At 45.8% G+C, this 22,848-nt stretch overlaps 1 protein-coding gene across 4 annotated transcripts; it reads right to left on the bottom strand.

Moving 5' to 3' along the window:
• Nucleotides 1-10,838: 10,838 nt before the first annotated feature.
• On the bottom strand, nucleotides 10,839-21,910 carry CALM1 (calmodulin 1). Of its 4 annotated transcripts, XM_070594395.1 has the most exons (7): nucleotides 20,776-20,911; nucleotides 19,218-19,298; nucleotides 18,686-18,716; nucleotides 17,635-17,778; nucleotides 15,377-15,483; nucleotides 14,603-14,738; nucleotides 10,839-14,427 (listed from the first exon to the last, which is right to left on the bottom strand). In XM_070594395.1, exons 2-7 carry the CDS (start codon nucleotides 19,224-19,226, stop codon nucleotides 14,399-14,401), a joined length of 456 nt encoding a protein of 151 aa, XP_070450496.1. In that variant the 5' UTR covers nucleotides 19,227-19,298; nucleotides 20,776-20,911; the 3' UTR covers nucleotides 10,839-14,398. The 4 variants fall into 4 exon arrangements, with proteins under 4 accessions (XP_070450496.1, XP_070450497.1, XP_070450498.1 ...); XM_070594396.1 differs by lacking the exons at nucleotides 19,218-19,298; nucleotides 20,776-20,911 and adding an exon at nucleotides 21,578-21,910; XM_070594397.1 differs by lacking the exon at nucleotides 19,218-19,298 and having other exon boundaries at nucleotides 20,776-20,918.
• Nucleotides 21,911-22,848: the final 938 nt, after the last annotated feature.

The raw sequence follows: 22,848 nt of genomic DNA, 5'->3' as shown, positions 1-22,848 counted from the left end.
GTCTTACTGTTCCAAGTGGGTCTGGGAACCAGCAGCATCAGAAACATCTGCTAAGCTTCTCGCCTCCACAGGAACCTCCCCACACATCTGTGAGGAGCAACACAACAGGGCGGCTCCATTCAGCAGGTGAGGTCACAGGAGCCCACGTCCCAGAGCCAGGACTCAAACCCAGTGTCCTCAGGCCAACAGCTGGGCTCTTAGCCCTGCCCCCAAAGACAGTGAGATGGTCACAGGGACCCCAGGGCACAACTGTGTGTTCTCTCTTCTGATATGTGGCATCACACACAGGGGTAGCATTTTCTTAGGTCACTAAAACACCCGCTAAGGTACAGGCATCACTGACTAAAACAAGGGAGACCAAAAAATGGGAACCACCCAAAGCTCCATGGATTGATGAAGGGATGAACAAATAGTGGTGTATCCATATGATGGAATATTATTCAGCCATAAAAAGGAACGAAGCACTGGTACATACTATGGTGCAGAGGAAACTTGAAAACATTATGCTGAGTGCAGAAGCCAGACACGATAGGTTGCACATTGTACGATTCCATTTATGTGAAATGTCCAGAATCGATGGATCCATAGAGACAGAACACAGATTGGTGGTTGACAGGGGCTGGGAGGAGGTGGAATGGGGTACAGGGTTTTCTTTCAGGTGATAAAAATGTTTTGGAGATAGATAGAGGTGGTGGTTACCCAACATACTGAATTTACTAAAAGCCACTGAACCGTACACTTTAAAATCGTTAATTTTATGTTATGTGAATTTCACTACAATTAAGAAAGAAAAAAACCAGGGAGGAGTCAGGCAGTTACAGTGGGATGTAAATATTTTTTAAAAGCCAGCTCTATGTTATTAAACCCTACTGTGTGCTGGGCCCTACATGAACACAGCCGGAACAATGTTATATTAAAGCTGTTGGACCCTGGGGTCCAGGTCTTTGCTTTGGCTCCCTGGCCAGGGCCACGTTCCCCCCCAGGGCTGGACCCTGCCGTGGGCATGCTGACCTTCCCATCTCCCCATCCCCCACTGGGACAGGAGCCCTGTTGCAGAGGCGCCATGTTGTTGAGAAGCATTCCTGATGCAGTCTACCTCTGCTCACTGCTTGTCGCTTTGGTCCTGGGTGACCTTCCACTGCTTCAGTCGTGTATCCTTCACCTATTCAACAAATATTGACTTACTGGGGACCTGGAGCTGGAGGCTGGGCATGCACTGGTGAACCAGACCAACCCGGTCCCCATCCCATGGGCTTTGTCTTGCACAGCAGACAGACAATAAACAAGAGAGAGATGCAAATGATGCTCATGTGAAGCAACCAAACAGGGGTGCTGTGGGAGAGACTAGCGGGTGGACATCTTATAGAGGGAGGTCAGGGAAGGATTCTTGAGGAAACATCAAAGCTGACACCCAAAGGCTGAGAAGGAGCCAACCATCCCAGAATGGAGGGACAAGCATTGTGGCCAGAGAGAACAGCCTGAGCCAAGAGGGATGTCATGAAATATAAGACACACTCCTCGTCTTCAAAGAGGACGGAATCCAATAAGAGAGAGAGGCTACTGAGGAGGCCACACTGGACTGTAGGATAAGTGTCAGAAATGGGATTTCAAATTTTGGACTCAACCCTGACCCTTCCCTGGGCTTGAGTCACTCACTGAATCTCTAAAATTCTCACAGAGCTACCTCATTTGCTGCCCTAGATCCTGTCTCTCTCATGTTGCCCATGGGTGGGTGCATTCTGGAACCTAAACATGAGATGTTACATAAATGCCTGTTAAATTCCTGGGGGCCTATTGTGCCAGCCTGAACTTTCCATATCTTGATTCTGTCATGCAGGGTGTTGCTACAGCTTCATCAGAGCCAAGCACAGGGACATAGACCTACACAGAACAGAGCCCAGTGGCAATCCACTGGAGACCTCCTGCCACATGGGAGTCGGTCCCTAATGCATTTTTGGAGTATAGTCATTCCTACATGCCAGGCCCTGTGGATTCAGACGTGAGCAATAAAGTCTTTGCCCTCAAGAAATTCACCATTTAATGGCATGGGGTTGTATGTGAGGGGATCCATGAGCAAGTTGGTTTTGCCAGATCATAAAGTGGCAGGGAACACAACTGGAGAGGTCGGGTGGGGCAGCTCATGGAAGGCCTTGGAGAGCTTGTTAACGAGACTGGACTTTGCCCTAGACAATAGGAAAGGAACCCTCAACGTTAGGGTTTTAAGTAGGAGTGACATGGTCAGATTTGCATTTTATCTGCATAAAATGTGTAGCAAGTGTGTGATGGATGGATTTGAATGGGACAAGCCACAGGAAGACAATCCAGACAGAAGGCCATGGCAGTCAACCAAGAGAGAGATGAGAAGTAGAAGGTAACAGGATCAGGGAAGCGAGTCAGGATGAGGGTGGTGTTTAAGAAGTAAAACTGTCTGGACCACCTTCCCTCATAGTTATCTCAAGGACTAAATGTGATGGCATGGGGAAGAAACACGGTATTTAGTAAATGCTCAATTGGCAAAACAGGAAGAGGCTCGAGGTAGCCTTGCAGGATGGTCAAGAGCATGGTTGCTGGAGCCCGTTTTCCTGGCTTGAATCTTGGCTCTCAGCTTGCTGGCTGTGGGACCTTGAGCAAGTGATGGAGCTTCTCTGTGCCACAGGTTCCCTTCTGGAAAATGGGGCTGATAACAGTAACTATTTCACGGAGCTGTTGCAAAGATTGTATGAGTGACTATGTGTCAAGGGCTTGGACCAGTGCTCGGCACAGACTAAGTACTATTTAAGTGTTGGTTAAAATAACATAATTGATGTTACACGAGGTACAAGGAAGGAATTATGAATGACTCCCATGTTTCTAGTTTGGGTGATGAGTGTACGTCACTGCCACTGAAGTGGAAACACTTCATCTCCTCTGTGCAATGTTCCAAATCCTTCTGAGAACTCTCGCACCCCTATGGCTCCTGTGGGAGCTGCCTGACCTCAGAGTAGCCCAATTTCCTAGTAGTGGTTGGTTGGTCCAGAGGTGAACACCTGATCCAAGCTAAGCCAATCACAGTCTATAGTAGACAGAATACGGCCCCCAAAGGTGTCCATGTCCTAATTCCTGGACCCTGTGAATATGTTCCCTTACATGGCAAAAAGAGACTGTGCAAATGTGATTAAGTTAAGGATCTTGAGGTAGGAAGAGGATCCTGGATTATCCAGATGGGCCCAATATAATCACAAGAGGGAGGCAGGAGGGTCACAGCCAGAGGAGATGTGACAGAGGTCTTAGCCAGAGAGAGATGTGAAGATGCTACTCTTGAAAATGGAGGAAGGAGCCACGAGCCAAGGAATGCAGGAGGCCTCTAGAAGCTGGAGAAGGCATGCAAACTGATTCTCTCCTAGGGCCACCAAAAGGAACCAGCCCTGCCTACACCTTGATTTTAGCCCAGTGCAAGTGATTTTGGACTTCTGACCTCCAAGACTGTTAAGATAGTAAATGTGTGTTGTTTCAAGCCACTAAGTTTGTGATACTTGTTACAAGAGCAGTGAGAAAATAATACACAGTCCTTTCCCCAGACGCTAACTCCTACTACAGCTGAGTAGTCCAAGGGTAGGCATCTTAGGCAAATTGTTTCAGAATTTGTCCTTAAAAATGTTGGAACTGGGACTGAAACAGATTCTGTCTACTTGGCTAAAACTGTAGAATGTAAAGCTCAGGAGTGCTACCAGCCACATTTCCTTCCATAGAGAAAGCCAGTTTGTGAGGAGAGGGAAGGAAGGCACTGCACAAGGGCAGAGGGACAGAGGCTTGAGGAGGAGGAGGAGTCCCCAGTTCCAGAAGAACCTGAGGCTCCAGGCATCTGCCTTTCCAACCAACTAGCTGGGTTGTTCAGCCTTCCCTTCCCCTCACATGACCCTCTCTTCTTCCGGGTGAAATAATCATTGGATTATGGAGTTACAACCAACATGATAATGATGTACTTTACTTAATGCACTGCTAGATTGAGTTTAATATTTATATTTGTATATTTTTGCATCTATGTCCTTAAGAGTAGCCTATAATTTTCTTTCCTTCTTGTATTCTTGTCTGGTGTGGATGACCAGTTTTAACATAGTGTTTTTCTATTTTCTGGAAGAATTTGTCAAGAATGGCTAAAGAGTGACAGTATAATTTTTTTTCATTCCCTGGAAGAATTTTGTTTTGTCTTTGGTGTTGCTTTGTTACCTGTTACTTCAAAACAAATGACCCCAAATAGTAGTGGCTTAAAACAACCAGCGTTTTTTTTTATTTCATGATTTTGTGGGTGAGGAATTCAGGCGAGGTTCAGCTGGGTGATTCTTCTGCTCCGTGTAGGGTCAACTGAAGTTATTCTGAGGCATTCAGCTGGCAAATGATCTGGTCTGGGGGATCCAAGATGGCCTCACACGTCGGGCACATTGGTGGGGACAGGAGGCAGGAAGGCTAGCCCTGTCAAAACTGTCCAGTGAGAAATCTACATGTGGCCTCTCCAGCCTAGAGATCTCAGGGCTTCCAGAGTGTTCCAAAGACAGAACTGGAAAAAGCCAGTTTCTTAAGGCATAGGCCCAGAAACTGGCACATCCCTTCAACTGTATTGCATTGGTCAAAGTAGCCACAGCGCTCACTTGGATTTAAGGGGATGGAACGAAGACCCCATCCCGCAGTGGGGTCAACAGCACAGTTGACAGTCATCCACCACAGAGAGGTCTATTTTTAACTACTGAGCAGATTCTTTTATTAATGATATTAATGGTGAAATAATAGAAAGAAAAATTAATGAAACAGAAGAGAAACATCATCTGCAATATAAGCAACTCCCTCTGTAATATTCTCTCCATTCCCCTTACTTTTTTTTTAAAAATGTGGTAAAATACACATAACATAAAATTTACCATTTTAAATAATTTTAAATAATTTTTAAGTTCAGTGGCATTAAGTGCATTCACATCGTTGTGCAACCATCACCACCATCCATCTCCAGAACTTCTTCGTGTTGAAAATTGAAACTTTACCCATTAAACAATGATCCCCCATTCCCCTCCTCTATGGCAACCACCCATTCTACCCTCTTTCTCTATGAATTTGACTACTCTAGGGACCTCGTGTAAGTGGAATCGTATAGTATTTGTCCTTTTGTGAGTGGCTTATTTCACCTAGCACAATGTCTTCGAGGTTCGTCCATGTTGTAGCACATGTCAGAATTTCTTCCTTTTTAAGATTGAATAATATTCCATATGTGTAGACCACATTTTGTTTATCCACTCACCCACTGATGGACACTCATGTTGCTTGTCCATTTAGCTATTGTGAATAAGGCCGCTATGAACGTGGCTGTACAGGTATGTGTTTGAGTCCCTGCTTTCAATTCTTCTAGGTATATATACTGGAAGTGGAATTGCTGGGTCATGTGGTAATCATACTTCTAATTTTTTGACAAACTCCCATACTGTTTCTAATAATCTTTTCAAAGAGCCAAGTTTTTGTCTTTAGTGATCTTCTTTATTGTACCTTTGTTTTGTATTCCAGTAATTTCTGTGGTTATCTTTGATAATTCCCTTCTACTCTCTTTAGGCCTATTCTGTTCCTTTTTCTAACTTATATTGGATATTACCTTATTTATTTTTAGCCTTTCTTCTTTTCCAGTATGAGCATTTTAATGCTATACATTTCTAAGCTGTATCCTACAGTTTCAAAATGTAGAATTTTGTTTTCGTTGAGTCCTAAACATTTTCTAGATTTTCATTACTATTTCTTTTTAGACCCATGTGTTATTAGAAATGAATTTTAATGTTCAAAACTTTATGAAATGGGTAGATGGATATTTTTAAATAATGGATAAAATAAACAAATGGATATTTTTAAACTTGTATTTTTAGAGTTATCTTCTATCCATTGCATTATGATAACATGGTCAATATGAAAGATTTTTAAAAATAATTGTTGAGATTTACTTTATAATCTAATCTGTAGTCAATCTTAATTCTCTAATATCTTATTAACTTCATTTTAGCATTATTATTTATACATCTGCATTTATAATTATATATTATCCTATAACTATGATTAATGTGATATAGCTTCTTTATTAATATTATTATTAATGTTAATACCTAATTAATATCTGTAATGTGAAATCTCTAATTGCTGGATGCAATGTTCTACATACATACATCAAAGATCAAACTTAATTTTGTGGTTCAAATGGACTATTGTCTGCTTGATTTCTTAACTACTGGGAGAAGTATGTTAAAATCTCTGCAATGACGGATTTGTTATTCTCATCATTGCTGATTCTTGCTTTATACATTTTTATGCTTAGTCTGCCTCAGTTCTTACGTTTTCAAGTTGGTACAGGTTATTCATTTGCATGCTGTTTGGCAGTTGTGTTTAATAATGTTTCTACAGAAAGCCTGCAAAAGCTCCTCAAAAGGTAGAGACTGGGCCTTCCAATATTTTGAAATCCTCTTAATTCAGAGCTCCAAACATTGTAGGCATCAAACCTGAGAACAAATAATCAGAATACAACTTGCTCACTCTTCCCTTTAATCAGCTATCTTTCTTACTAAGAAATAGCAAAAGAAGTACGTTCTGAATGCCTTCCTGGTTACAGGTGGCACCTAAATGGGAAGGCCGGGCGGTTATGCGCAAGGCTGAGTTTAAGGATTTGCCCTGTTTGAACACTGCATCCAGGCCCTAAGTTCCCCTCCAGAACCCTTAGAAAAGGATGAGCCTGCCGGGATTTAGCCAACCATTGTGTAATCGCCCACTTCTGGGGTTTGGGGAGGTGTCTCTGACCTTGACTTGCAATCAGGTCTTGGGAACTAGGGGTGTTGCTTGACGTCTTCCAGCTGAAGACTGAGACTTTGGCAGAGAAGAGAGGAGGTGAGATGTGACTAGATGGCATCGCTTCCCATAGTGTTAGACGAGTTTGGGCCAGGTCCAGGCATACTAGAGAGAAGGGCTCCAGCTGGGGACAGTGAGCACGTCTCAAGGACTAGTCAGAATTCTGATAGAACCACAGGAGTCCTGGAAGACAAGGGGCGGAAGGAGGCAGGCCTCTGCCAGGGGATGAAAGGTAATGGGAAGTTACAGAGAATGGAGAGATGGCCTAACCATTGACCTCTCCCAGTGTGGTCAAGTGCCTCTCTATTAATGAGATTGACCTTTAACAAGAATGAGACCTCCATCATTCTCCAGAGGAGACAGAGCCTGCAAATGCCCAGATGGTGCAGGTCTTCCCAGGCAGGTACACCAAGGAAGAGCACCAACGGAAACCCTCAGGCCTGGCCTGGTTGAGGGTCCAGCAGGTTTGCCCATGAGCTCTGGGGAGCAGGTACCAAAAGACTAGACACTGGCAACTGTCATTAGGATTTTCAAAGGGATGAGGAGCAGATGCTTAAACAGGTTTGTGTGCTATTTTTCTTTTTGAGGAAGATTAGCCCTGAGCTAACATCTGTGCCCAACTTCCTCTATTTTATATGTGGGATGCCTACCACAGCATGGCAGGATATGCAGTGCATAGGTCTGTGCCAGCGGTGCATAGGTCCAAACCCGTGAATCCTGGGCCGGCGAAGCAGAGCACATGAACTTAACTGCTACGCCACCAGGCCAGCCCCCATTTGTGTGCTTTTAAAAAAAGGAAGTGACAATTCTTAAGAAGCAACATGATCTGGGTCAAACGAAGCAAACTGTAAAACTGGTCTCATTTTCTTCTGTGGCAATAGGATTCGTATTGTGCGGAAGGAGAAGAGCGTTTTTTAAGCACCTTCCATGTGTTAGCCACTATGCTAGAGGATTCCCATCACCTCATTTACTCTTACACCCACCTTGAGGACAAGGAAGCACAGAGTTGTCACTTGCCCAAAGGCACACCACTGGAGAAGGTAGAATTTGAACGTAGATCTGTTTGAAGATAGAACCTGGGTACATTTCACTACATCTTGTGGATTCCTCTCAAAGAGTGGTTAAAAAAAAAATGAGGAGAGAGAGAGAGAGAGGAGCAAATATTATGCCCAAAGACTTGAGGGGTGTGTGAATGCATGAAAGACCAAGGGTCTGCCATGTGGAAGCAGGGTCAGAAATCCAGTATTAGCTCCATCAGGCTGAGGTGGAGTCAATAGGCGGAAGCTGAAAGAAAGCAGGATTCAACCCAGGAAGAATGTTCTCACACTTGGGACCACTCAAAATGGAATTCCTTTATTCAGGAATTGGTTAACAACTCCTAGAAATTATATCCAAGAATCTAAGTATATGGGGGAATGTCCAGTACAAAAAGTGAAAACGAGAGGATAAAAAACTATGAACACACGATTCCTTTCGTATATGTCCAGGATAGGCAAATCCAGAGAGACAGAAAGTAGATTAGCGGTTGCCTAGGAGAATGGGGAGCGATTACTAACAGGAACAGGATTTCTTTTTGGGGTGATGAAAACGTTCTAAAATTAGATAGTGTTGATGGTTGCACAACCCTGTGAATATTAAAAATCACTGAACTGCACACTTTAAAAGGGTGAATTTCCTGGTACATGAATTGTAGCTCAAGGAAAAAAAGTATAAGGGATAAAAAGTTTATAATATAGATGTATATATACAATATGTAATTTGTGTAATAAGGAGTATTATGTTAATTTAAAAAACATACATACAGATTCCAATTTTATCAACTATATCTCTGCATCCATATGGTGAGAAAAAATTCTGGAAGGAAATATAAAGTGTTAATTATATTTTATAGGGTAGTGGGGTCATTTGATAGCGCATTTTATACAATAAACAGCATTTCTTTTAGAATCAGAAAAATGCTTTTGTAAAAATGGGACCAGGCTCCCTGCTGCAGTAAAGACATTCTTGTCATGGGAAGTTTCCAAAAAGTTTGAGAATCACCAGATATGGATGCTTGCACTGGGAGTTTGATCCACTATACATGACCTAGTTCTTTTAACTAAGATATTATCATTTTATAATTACTTCTTCACTTACTTTCTTTTTAATAACCCATTATCTCATAGCTTGACTGGTATTAGTCTGTATGGGGAAAAAAATCCATCTTTTACTATAAAACACAGTAACTAAAAAAGAAAATCACATTTGAAGGGTATACTAGGACTCAAAAAGGGAAAGCAAATTAGTTTGAAAGCAAACTGTACATGCTTATCCACAGCCAGGATTTAAAGCTTAGGTTGTTACAAAATATTTAAGAAATTATCTTACTAGAGGAGGAACTTCTGGATTTTCTCTCTCATCTTTATAAAAGTGAAAATAAAACTTGAAACTGTGACATTGGAAATACTATCTGGATGTGTACATACACACACACTCACTCGAAAGGTGGCTGACACAAGGCAGGACACAACTCTTCTAAGGGAAACTGCCACCTTTTCTTTAACCCAAGTTCGGAGCTTGTCGACCACGAGATGGGAAAGCCCGCCAGCTCCTCGGCTCCAGTCGGCTCTCCCGTGGGAGCTGGGGCACGCACTGACTCCTCCCACCCCCTGACAGAGGGCTGAGGGCAGTGGGAGAGGAGACGCACCAAGCTATAAAAAACTTGAAGTTTTATTTCCTTCTAAGGCGTCCTGAGTCACTGGGTGCTCCAGCCCCCAAAGCCCGGGGAAGTTCAACTCAAATCGGAAATGTGTGTATGTGTTTTTTTCCTGAGCCAAAGCGGCTGAAAAACCAGATGACGTTGTCACTTGGACTGAATCTCTTGCAGGCCTGGTGGTAGCTTCCTATTTCCGTCCTGGGAGGAGGATGGAAGTCACTTAATGATCAGCTTCTCCGACCCACCTTCCAGTATGACATCAGTCTTAGCAAGCTCGCCCTCCACTCCACCCCCAACATGGAGCTGGTGAGACTCTAAAAAGTCCCATTTGTCAGCTCAAAGCATACTGCACTCCTACGCTATTTTGCCTCCCACCCTTCAGGCTGCAATTTCAATTTAAACACCAAGTGATGCCAAGCTGGTTGGTCAGAATCCTAGAAAGCCAGAGGTAGAAGGTACCTAGTCGAATAATTGTATTTTACTAAGGAGGAAACTGAGGCCCAGATAAGATCAGGAACTTGCCCAGGGCTACAGAGGGACAGAACCAAACCCAGGAGCCAGGCCTCAAGTCTCAGAGCACAGGGCTCTGTCCCCACGGTGGTGTCCACATCCTTGCAGTCCCAACTCCTATACACAGGAGGGGCTAAATGCTCTCTGGAGACGTGTCTTGAGCCTGTGGCCGAAGCAGGGGCTTACCCCGTGACCATTCCCCTTTGCAGCCCTCTCACTGCTTCGGTGCAGTTGGAAAGGAAGCAGGCAAGGCATCTTGGAAAAGATCCTTCTGGAAAGCAGGGGCGGCCAGGAGGTGGCCTTTCCTGCTAACCAGAGTCTGGGACAGCACTAAGGGGAAGTTTTCCACTCCAAGCTTCTGAATGGAAGTTGCACCCTACCTGGTTTTCCTCAGCTGCCCTGCTCTTGACATGGGCAGAGGTATGTGCTTATATAATTTAAGATTCCCATCTAATTTTTAAAATGTATTTCTTTACACAACCCCTAGAGACTTGGATTAACATTGAGGTTACAGGGAAATTAATCTTTTTATGGTGTACATTTTCTGCATAAAGCAAGCCCAGGTACATTAATAGGCCAAGAGATTGGACGAAAATGTCAGCTATTAACACCTGAGCTACTTAAAGCTCGAGTCAGGCTGTAGTGAGATGTGTTCATGGTCGCTGTGGCCCCTCACACTCACCGACTGTGCCAGAGCCCAGGTGGAGTGACGTCCGAGGGCAGGTACGTCTTGTTCATCGAGCAAAATGGGTTGAAAGCTATCCAAGCTAAAAACCTACACAATTCGCAGTTAGAGATGAAAGGCTGCAGAAATGTTTATTGAATACAGTGCCAGGTTTATAAATAAAACTTATTTACAATTTCCATAGAGTTGGTCCCCCATCAGAGAGGTGGTTAAATCTCCAAACAGTTTATCTCAAGATTTACAGAAACGTTCAAGTACATCTCCTTTTCAAATTGCCACAGTGAAGATGAACTTCAGTAACAAGAGAACTGCCACCATCTTTGCTACAGACGTGTTTAATGAACAGTGTAATAGATCTGAGAAAGAACACGCGCTGCACCCATGCCACTACCCTCTTACTCCAAGGGACACAGACAGCAAAGAATTTCTGTCTCCTACAGGACAACTTCAAGGGATCAAAAAAGAAAACAGTAACTACCAGCTGGAGAGAGAGATTAAGACACATTCGTGGAATCTAGTCACTGCCAAAAGGATCAATCTATTTAGGATATACAATAATTAATTCAGATGTTTAAAATAATTGAACAAAGAGCAGACTTGACCAAATTTACATTCTTTGTTTAGGAAGAAGTTCCCAGTATACTGAGGGGCCAATAATATGCTGCTACTCTGATGGGCCACAGTGGCGCTGGGCCTACTGGACAGCCGCTCATTACTATACGGTTACAGGTACAGTCAGACATGCATTTATAAAGAGAATACAAAAATATGTACAGTAGCTAATTTTCAATGTGTTTAAGTTGCCGAAAGACACCAATTAAAGTGTGCAAAAGTTCGTTTGTCAAAAAATCAGAAAAAGCCCTCCTTGGCAACAGTGCTTCAAGAACCCATCTGAAATATCAGGATACATTTGCCTTACTCAACACCTACCCCAAACAGATGGAGAACAAAACTATGAAAGTGTTTGCCAAGTATTCAGCAGTTTTTTATGGCAAGTCTCAGGCTCAAGCGGGATGCCAGTTAAACTAGTCACTTTATATATATAAATATATGTATATATTTATAGAGCAGTTAGAAGTAGGGGCAAGAGATTACAGGAAGGTGCTCACCAGTTGAAGAGCACTGCCACAACATCCAGCTATTTCCTCTCACCAACTCACAGGGACCGCACACACCTAACCCCGGGGCTGGTTGTCCCCTCCGAGGCCAGAGGGAAAGGCTACAGTGGGCTGGGCTTCACCTCTGCACCAATCTGGAACTCAGCATCCCCTGGGGGAAAGGTTTCCGGTCCTCATGCAGGATCCAGGCCATACAAGAATCTGGTTTCAAAGGCAGTCTTTTAGCAAAGACTGTGGGACCACTAAAATGGAGTCCACTCAGCTTCTAGAAAAAGACTTGGTGAAAGGGTAAGACAGAAGGCAGTTTTTAAAAATAAATCACCCCCAAGCCTCTTTGAAACTACCAGGAGGTCATCAGCCACAGGCCTGAGACTGGGTCAAAAGTCAGGGTTCTTGACCTCCCTCCAAGAAACATCTAGGTCATTAACTTACTTGAACCAGGCATCCTCAGTCCTATCTCACCAGAAGAACCCCAAGGTATCCTTAGGTGTTCCTTCCAGATTCAGGGAATTATGAAAGCCAACCCCAGCTCATGATGTCAACCCCTCTCCTACCAACCACCCAGTCCAAGAACCAGCAGCGGAGGCGGATGGGCAGGCTCCTCTCCACTGCTCTGACCCGCCCCTCTGGCAGGAAATCTAACAAGCTGCAAAATGCCAGAAAGACAGGGAGTAGGAGAGGGAGAAGCCGAGGGTCTCTATAAATCAACCCTGAACGCAGCCATGTGGCTGCCAAGAGCTTCTCACTGCCTCGCTAGCAACCTGCCACTGGTTCCCTGGCAAATGAAAACCCCCACACAAACACTCAAAACCCAAACCGCCTTGCTAATAGGATACAATCAGTTCACACCCTGGAAAACGTACGTCCAGCCTTCGCTTCAAAAAGAGCTCTGCGTTAAATGCAACATGCCTTCAAGGGGGCTTTTTAAGCGGACAAATCCCACTGCAGAGACCAGCACCAGCATCTCCTAGTGTGGGTTACAGGTTTATAATTAGACACAAAACGCCCTGTGGGCTGAGTTTTACTTTCAAGCTGGGGGCTAGCATTAGTTCCACTTAGGGGAAGAAAGCAAAGTCAAGTCAACTTAGAAAAAATAAAAGGAGGCTAAGGTAAATAGAAATCATAAATTAAGAATCGTGAATCAAAAGGCGACTGGTAGTGTCTTTTAGGCATGAAGAGACTGGCTTAGAAAAGTGAGTATGCTCCTACCACACACAGCGAGGATTGGATTACAGACACACTAAATCATGTCTCTTGCACAGATGGTCTCAAGTAGTTACATAAAACAGGTAATCAGCAGCGCGACTGAGAAGAACCCCTAAATACATGCTTGAGAAAGTGGGTTTTTTTCCTTCATTAAGAGCTCTACTGCCTGAATAATCATTAAGTCACCGCAGTTCGCCTCCCCCCACCCCCCCTCCCCTCCCCCCGGGTGAAAATACAAGTAGACCTACGTGTCCATGGATATGATGAAGTAATCGCTATCTGCCTGGTTTTAGGCAAGGTCTCAGGCTCAGAGGTTGGTGCTAGGATGTCAGGAGGGAGGGAGGGAAACCCAATGCTGGGCTGTGGGCATTTAAAGGCGCACTGGCCTCCCCTCCAACTTCCTTGTCCCCGTTTAGATCTCAGCTTTACAAAGCATTTAACACCACTTTAAGTTAATGGTCTTTTTATTGGAAAAAAAAAAAAAAAGACTAGCATTTACAACTTGGAATGGACGTAAATTGTAATCTCTTGAACAGCAATGTTGATGGTTGTGCTGAAGTCCACAGCCACAGCCTACTCTGCTGGCTCCAAGTCATGGTTCAGAAGGTTTTAAAAACAGAGAGTCCAAAGATGCTCCCCTGGAAAAGTTTCTTTTTAAAAATTTGTGTGAACAGTGACAGCCTGACACCCGCTTTGCTCTAGTACAACGCAGACAATGCTAAACCAGCACACACAGGCCTGCCACCAGGGTGTCATTGTCACCATGGGTGGGGGCACATGGAAGTACAAGAGGACCATCCTGCTAGTGGGGCTGTATCTAGACAGTTTATCCTTCACTCGCTTTTCTGCACAGCATCCTGAGGTAAACCAATTTTAAATGTGTTTGTTTTCAGTAAACCAGCTATGACGATTTATACTAACAAACTGAACTAGAACCCATTTGAATAGGTTTTGAATTTGTTTTTTCGTTTTTCATTTTTAATACAAATGCCTGACTGTGCTCAATTGTCAAGCTGCATGCATGAAAAACTGGCCAGCCCAAACAGTGTATTACTCATTAGCAAATGGAACTGCAAGGAGTCCACCAAGTGCTTCCTTATCGTTAAGGTAGTACAAGTATTTATATCATAAAACGGATGTGTAGCTTGATCTTTAGGGGACAGGACCACCAACCAATACATGCAGATTTTTTGTGTGTGTGGACAGAAGGTACTTCTGACATTCAGTTTTGCTATATAGAAACAGAATGAGTAAATGAACTTTTTTTTTTTTTTGCAAGAGGTAAGTAAAAGATTCAATTTGATTCTTCTAGAGGGGGGAAAAGGAGTTGAAAGTAGGTCTTCATTTTGCAGTCATCATCTGTACGAATTCTGTAAAGACAAATAATCATAACTTTCGGTTACCTTCAAAAGCAGCTTTAATGAACACAACATCTCTGCTCTGTATATATTAAAAAAAAAAAAAACTCAGTGAAAGTCTAACGAAGCAATTGTTTCTGGAGCCGAAAGGGAAGGCTTAAACACTAAGCTACGGAAACGTGCTTACCTTCATAGTTGACTTGTCCGTCTCCGTCAATATCTGCTTCTCTGATCATTTCATCTACTTCTTCATCTGTTAGTTTTTCTCCTAAGTTTGTCATGACGTGACGTAGTTCTGCCGCACTGATGTAACCGTTGCCATCCTGTGAACGTTCAGCAATTGTTACTGACAGAGGCTCACCGTGGCTTGGGGTGGGCAGGGTCTTTGACTTCATTACGCCCTCTCAAGTTACTGCCACCTCTGCGGACACGGACAGCTCTCCCATCTCCCGTTCCCATCTCTACCCACTGAATACATGCAGCCAGCGAACGCAAAAGATGCAGGAGCTTTTCCAAAGCTAACAGAAATTGAAAGTAACAATCAAGAAACTTGGTTCAAAATTTCTCTACTACAGTCATGTGCCGCATAATGACGTCATGGTCAATGACAGACCACATATATGACAGCAGTCCCAGAAGATCGGTGCCACATAGCCTAGGTGTGTAGTAGGCTACTCTATCTAGGTTTGTGTAAGAGTACACTCTCTGATGTTCACACAATGACGAAATTGCCTAATGATGCATTTCTCAGAACGTAAGCTGGTCGTTAAGCAATGCATGGCTGTACTTATTGTGCTCACCCTCCCCCAGTAAGGTTACTGCAATAAGTCAGGATATCTGAAAGTGAGATTAGAGAGGCTCAGGGCATAGTGTTCTAACTAAAACAGATTGTTAGAGCTTTCAGAAATGATAGCAAAAAAGCCGTATTTAAGTACCATCTGCCATGCAGACGCAAGATTACCTTGTCAAAGACTCGGAATGCCTCACGGATTTCTTCTTCGCTGTCTGTATCTTTCATTTTTCTAGCCATCATAGTCAAAAATTCTGGGAAGTCAATGGTGCCATTACCTCAAATTAAAAAACAAAAAGCTCCTGTAAAATAAGCGCTCCAGGAACGCAACTGCAGGGGTAATTTTAGAACCACTTTATAGAATGGTCATCACTTGCTAGGACAAACTGCTAAATTATTTCATTAGGTTCAAGCATTCGTGGGTCTAAACTGCTCAAATTCCCCACAGGGCAATTTCACATGATTCACCTAATTCCAACTAGTAATGAGCGCCCAGGATAGCATTTAACGATGCAAAGGAAACTGCACATATGGATTCCTGACCACTGAAGGGGGCTGGACAGTTCAAGAGGGAAAAAAGCACATGGCACCGCAGGCCGAACCCTTCCACTCCCAAGGGAAGCACTTGAGACCGCCTTCCCCAGGGTGAGGGAGATCCTCAGCTCGGACTCTGCCCTGGCCAGGGATTCTAATAAGGCCTCTAACTGGGCCACCAGGAGTACCAAATGCTTTTAGGGAGGGTACGGATTATGAGAAAGGCAAAACTGCCTTTTTTATGCCATGGACCATAAAGTGTTAGAAAGTCTTCTCCAGGAGTCATTTCTCAGCCACTTTATGATGACAAGTCACCTAATCGTTTTCTCCCCAACTCAGCCTCTTTATTTCCCTTTAAGGGCACAGCTCAGAAGTGTGTCCAAAGCTCAGACCATTAACATTTAGGAAACTGTGTCAGAAGAATCTCTTCTGTGGCCGGTGTTCCAAACAATTCCTCCTCCAAAACCAAGAGTTAGATGAACACCCCAAAGGCAAGCCACCACATTAATAGTCTAACTCGAATTAAATGGAAATGAAACTAAATTAGAAGAAAAAAGCCTTAGGTTAAGTTACTCATTTTCACCGGTACCTTTAAATCAAAATAATAATTCAGAGATTCCCTTCAAGCCCTTTTGGCTTCCAAAATTTTAAATTATTTGAAGTGCTATCTCATAGCCTGCAGAGATGATGTCCTTAGGCATCATCATATTTATTCATTGCAAATACTAGATTCTGCAGCCTGGGACAACTTCTCCCCGCTTGTTCCATAGCATCTAAGGGGCTAATACACTCTGCCAGTCCCCAGACACAGTTTCCCAGGGTTTACACAAAACAGGAGGGAGCCACTCCATGTTCCCACATGGCTGATCATCTTAGCAGTCAAACTAGAGAGAACTATGAACAACCTTTTTCCAAAACAATACTAAAGATGAAAACAGTCTTTACAAGTAGCTCAAATGAGTTGAAATTATTGATAAAATGCTTACCCCAGACCCCTGCTTCTAAACATGTGACCCGACAAGCGTAATTCTGTTTTATCACCTTAAGATACCATATTTTTTTAAATGGCTACTATCAAGCCAATCATTTAGAAAGTATTCTAGATCCAAACTGTTAACTCTTAGTTCACTTTTTAAAAATTTACTCTGTTCTACAATGTAAGGTAGTACGTATACATGGCTCCCAAATATAAGAGGTTTTGTGGGGGGGCGGCGCACATGAGGGAGTGCTCAAAAACTATGTACTAATATAAGCGAGCAATGAGACGTCTATCGTCCACTATTCTGGAGTCCAGAGGAACAGATGACTGATTGGTGACCAACTGCTACAGGAGTTACTACTTATTCCCTCCGGCTCAGCACCTTATACATCTTCCCCTCCTGTCAGGTTCTGAAAACCTACTCTCCACAGTCACCATGCACCAGCTCCCCCAAGCCTCATGCAGTCCTCAAAATTCTCTTCAATAAACACATCTACAGCTCACTGTTCACAATTCCACATTAATGTCTAAGAGGGCTCTTCTTCCACTTCTCAAGGGGTTTTTCTCCTCCTCTTGGAGACAATAAGCTTTTTAAAAAGATCTATGGCTACATATTTTTACTTCTCCCCCAGGACTCAGTACAGACTCTCGGGCAACTTGATAAAAGATTGAGCTGTAGGTCACAGCAAGTAGAAAAAAACAATACGGTTATCTGATCCAAGAAATGTTCCAGACAGTAAGCAGGGCAAAAGGCAGGCCTATAATCTTCTGTTTTAATTGTCAATGGCTGTAAGGCAACCACAGAAAAGATCTTTGCACATTTGCTTTGCTCTGGGGACCTGAAAGACAATCCTGTAACATGTCTGAACTTGAATTACACAACGCTGGCGCTCATTCAGTGTTCTAAAGTCCTTACCGTCAGCGTCCACTTCGTTGATCATGTCCTGCAGCTCGGCTTCTGTTGGGTTCTGACCCAGTGACCTCATGACAGTTCCAAGTTCCTTCGTTGTGATGGTGCCATCGCCATCTTTGTCAAATAGGGAGAAAGCTTCCTTGAATTCTGAAAACAAAAGTTTACCTTTTAGAATTAATGTCTTTACGCAACCCAGCCACAGCGTACACTTCCCTTGGGCTTGCCAAAGCGAGCTGTCCAAGCAGTGCAAGTTAACTGCCTGGCCTTTATCTACTGAAATAAACACCACAATAGTCCTGCTGGACTGGCCTTCATACAGCAGTCCATAAAGCAAACACTGCTCCATAAAACCACAATTTCTCCTATTTTTACACGCTTAAATTAGTCCTAAATCCAATCTGACAGGTGAAGATTGGTCCACGTGTTCCCGTAAGGTCCCTTCCTGTTAAATTTCAATAGCCGTTAAGAACTCCTTGATTCACAGCAACACAAAGAGGTTACTAGAAACGTGCATTCCCAGGGAACCAGTGTATTCTTTCCACATAGCTTCCAGAACATTTCAAAGACATTCCTGGTTTCCTAAAAAGAAACCACCTCAAAAAAGTCCTCCAGGGAATAGTAAAAGCTAAAATCTAAACTAACATAACTCCCTTCCCAATTATTATATGTTCCTAACATTCATTTTCACATTCCCATTTATTTCAGAACAGCATGCACAAGCTTTCACTGTGAATTACTGACAGACCTGTGGTAGAAGAATTCTAAACTGCATTTCTGAGCAGCTCCATGCAGCCTCATCGTATGCAAAGCCTCTACGCCGCCAGGAAGCGGAGCTAACGCTCCAGAGTGAACAAAGTGGGTAGTCTTAGTCTCACTTCCTTTCACATTATCTCCCAAATACTGGTAAAGAGTAACACTTGACCTACACGTTTCTGCTTATTGTTTTCATTTAAATAAATTCTTAGAAAACTGCCCTGATTCGAGGAAGGAGGGGACAGAGGGGTCACCAAAACCAAGTTCTGGCCTACTGGAACCCCTTAAGTCATCAACTTACCAGCGATCTGTTCTTCGGTCAGCTGATCAGCCTACATGGGATAAAAAAAAGGCTGTAATTCAATCCACAAGAGTCTGAGATCAACAGTCTTTCCGATGACACTTTTAACAGTAAACTTTCAAAAATCAATCTTAAAAAAAAAAATCACCCGTGTGAAAACTTTAGCATCTTTCACTTTAGCATGTCATTTAAAGAAAACAGAATAAAGGGAACCCTTTATGTTATTTTAAACACAAAGGATGACAAGGAAGTGACAATGTCTCATTTCAGGTTTTCTTTTATGGGCCTACGGCTGTGTGCTCTGTGTGCTTGGAGGTCTAACTAGGAAGGGTTGGTTCAAAATTTGAAAAATGGCACCTCTAGTGGCAAAAGGCCCTACGGCATGTGCTGCAGGGGCAGGCTCTGAGAAAGAAGAGCGCCACCTACTGCGCCAGGGCCACCGCAGTCCCCGCTTCCATCCAAGAAGGGACCCAGCCTGACGCTGCTGTCACCGCAGCCAGGATCTCGTTCCAGGGGTAGGCTTTTAGCGCACCTTGCGCATTGCTGTGGGCGCTCCAAATCTCCAAACTGGCGTTACATAATGGCACTGGGTTGGATTAACAGGCTTTTATATCTATTTTATGAGATATAATTAAGTGAAAAAAATAAACATACAGCAATGGGTTACGTTACCAACTTTATTTCCATGTAATAAATGCTTTCCAATCATTTAAATGAGGCAGTTATTTGTTAAAAGCCTACCATTTACAATGGCTAATGCCTTCGGTCAAATTATCCCATGATTCAGAAGCCAGGAAAAAATGAAACTGTCCTACAACTGAGCTGTCACAAAACTGCAAAAATTAAGTACACAGAAAACTACATAATTATGAGACTACATCCTCTCTTTTCTAGAGAGGAGGAACTATTACCTTTGCTGGACAATACTAACTCTACCCACCTTAAGGATGACATGAGACTCCTAACAGTAAACACACTTTACTCGAGGTGGTAATGGCCGTGAAGATAATTCTCACTTGCATTATTTGCTCTCTGCCACACCGAAACCAGCCAGGGGAATGTGACAATCTCAAAGAAAGCTAATACAGCTTTTTATTTTAATGAAGGACATCTAATGAAACCAGTTACAAAATAAGTCCTACTAGAAAGCTGACGGTGTTAAGTTTATTCCACCTCTTAAATCAAAACTTTCACAGTAGGAATAGTGTTCCAATATACTGATTTGGGGGGGAAATCTTATTTTTTTCAAATTAGAACTGAGTCTTCCTTTCTACCCAGTCACTGCACGTTGGTTTTCTGTACATCGAACGAAGGCGACACGATGATTTATGTAACACCAGGGAAACGTCTGTCTTGTACAACAGGAAGCGCTGCCACACCTCGCAAGAGAAGCTGTCACCTTACTGGGCAGAAAAGGCCCTCCTCGCCACAAAACTCTCCTGTTACGAGGAGTTCTCGAGAGTATCAGCTTTCCTCGACAAAGGAATACCCTTCTCCGCCAAAATCGCGCTGCTGGCCTTAGGGGCAAAGGTGCTCCGAACCTGCCAGGAGCCATCTCCCCACCCCGCCAAGCCAGAAAACGCGGTGGCTGATGTCAGTCCTGCCCGCCGAGGGAGGAAGGGGGCTGTGGAAAACACACCCAGCGAGGCGCACAGGCGCATCTGGCAGTCTAGAAGCTGCAGAGAAAGCGGAAACGTGGAGGGCATCTCTCTGCGGACCGGGAAGTGGCGCGGAGCGGGGAAAACGCCGGGCGAGGGGCCAGGCGGGGGTGCGCGCCCCGAGGGCAGGCGGGGTGCCGGGGGGCAAGGTGGCCCCAGGGTGGAGGCCCCACGCCTCCCAAGCCAGTGCGAGCCCCCACTCCGGGGCCGAGTGGCGGGTAGGGACCAAGTCCGCCTCGCGCCTCCCACCCGCTTCTGCTCCCCCAGGCGGCAAGCCCGCCGCGCCGCCGCCGCCTCCTCCTCCCGGGGCAGAAACTTTGCGTCTCTAATGGAAACCGAGCAGCGCGCCAGCTCCCTCCTCCCCCGCCCCCCCCCCCCGCCCCAATTAGCGCGAGCCGAGTGCCTCCCGCGGGAAGGGACCTCCCGGTGTACCGAGGCTCACGCGCGCCTGTACTGCCGCACTGGATGGGGGGCTGCAGGGGTGCGAGACAGGGAGACACGAGCCCCGGCCACACCGCAGGGCCCCGCCCGGGAGCAGGGCGGCCGGCCCGCCGCTTCCGCCCTCTCCGCCCCCCACCCCTCGCCTTCCTGCCCCCACCCCACCCTTCCCCGGCTCCTTCCTTCCCAGCCCACGCCCGCGCCGCGCCCCCCGGGAGGGAGGAGGGGAGAGAGGCTGAGAGAGGGCGCCCAGCGGGGTCGGCTGGAAGGGGTGGGAACACCGACGGCGTCCCCCAAGCCCCGGCTGGGGCAAGGTGCGCCACCGGCTCCCTCCGGCCCATTCATTCTCCACCGCCCGCCCGCCCCTCCGCTTTCGTGCCTGGTGAGGGGGGGCGTCTAGTGCCCGGCCCCGCCCGGCTCCCCCGCCCCCCGGGGCCCCAGCCGAGGCGCAACGCTGCGGGCAGCCCGGGTGCGGCGCGCTGGATGCAGCGGTGCGGGGCTGGGGGAGGGGGTGGATGCGGAAGGCCCCGGTGCGGCTGCGGCCGGAGCCCCTGCCCGCGGACAGCCCACCGCCAAGGCCAACTCCAGGAGCGGCCAAGATTTAAATGAGGATCCCTGGCCGAGGAAACCAAGATGCAAATCCGGAATGCATCCTTCTTAACCGCAGTTGCTGCGTAACCCCCGGAAAAGAGAAAAAACCCCACCAGAAAAAAAGAAAAACCGGACTGCACTAAAAATTTGGGAAGAAATCCTGGGCAGGCAGCTGCTACGCCGGCGTTTGACACTCCCGACCTACCATGGTGCGAGCGAAGGGAGGAAGAACACAGAGATCGAGGGTGGCTGCACCAGCGCAAGGGCTGTGACGGCAGGGGTGCCTCCGCTGCTCCTGCTGCTGCTAAGGCGCGGTGTGCGCTGAGCGCCGTGCCGCTGCCGCCGCCGCCTGCGCCGCCGCCCGACTGCGAGTAACGGCGCCGCGTCCGCGAGGCTCCCAACACCACTGCCGAAGAGCGAGCCTGCGCTCCGCGGTATATATAGCGCGCTCCGTATCCCTCCGCCGCGACCGCGGCCGCTTCGCTCCGAGCAGCTCTGCGAGGGCCGGGCCTTGTCGCTTGGCCCCGCCCCCCGGCGCGCCCGGCTTCCCGCCGCCCCCCGCGCGCGCGCCGCCGCCGCCGCGGGCCCTGGCCCAGGACTCGGACGCCGAGGGTTCGGGGAGAGGAGCGTGGTCCCAGGGCAGGTGCAGCGAGGAGTCGCCGGAGTCTCCCATCCAGGCCCGGGACGAGGACAGGGCGTCTGCATAGCCCCCGAGCTGGGGCTGCCCTGGCCTTCCGAAGCCGTCTGCCCCTCACCCCAGCCCCACCCCCACCTGTGGTGACCCCACCCCCCACCCCCCACTCTCTTAGTGTCCGCTGTGGCAGCCAGGTCCCTCCGGCCCCTCGCCCCGGGGTCCCCAGCCGGCCGCCTCCCGTTCGGGGAGCTGCGGGAGGTCCTGGGCAGGGGATCAGACTGCACACCTTCAGCTGCCGAGGAGAGGGGTCTGGAAGGAGCAAGGCAGTTTTCCTCGTGCAAGAAATTGGTCAGACGTTTTTCTTTTCAAAATTTGAAGCCATGTCTGAGACAAATTATGTATGCTCGACTGCTAAATCTGTGCCATGCTCATATGCTTAGCCAGTCTTCTTTTAATGTTTTTACGTTTCAACCGAATATTCTTTTGTATGCCTGAATTATCTCTCTCCTCTACTGTTTTGTTCTCTTTTTCCTCAGGAAAATACTGTTCATCCTGGCTCCAGTCTTACCGAAATTAATATACCTGTACATCTTCCATACACCTTAAAATCCATGCTTTGAATTTTTTTTCTTAATTTTCCTAGTCCTGAGAGGGATCAGATCTTTATTCATAAATCCATAGAAACAAAAGAAGAAAAAAATAGATGGTTAGAATCCCCTAGATTACAGCTGAACACACAGCTAATTGAGTCTGTTATGCAGCTAGACCATATTTTAACGCACAATCTTGATTATATTTCTTTTTAACCAGTATTTTAATCTTTAGATTTACTGATGCTTTCA

Source organism: Equus przewalskii, chromosome 25 (assembly GCF_037783145.1).
Source record: "Equus przewalskii isolate Varuska chromosome 25, EquPr2, whole genome shotgun sequence".
Classification (NCBI taxonomy): domain Eukaryota; kingdom Metazoa; phylum Chordata; class Mammalia; order Perissodactyla; family Equidae; genus Equus; species Equus przewalskii.
This window is presented reverse-complemented; position numbering and strand designations above follow the sequence as displayed.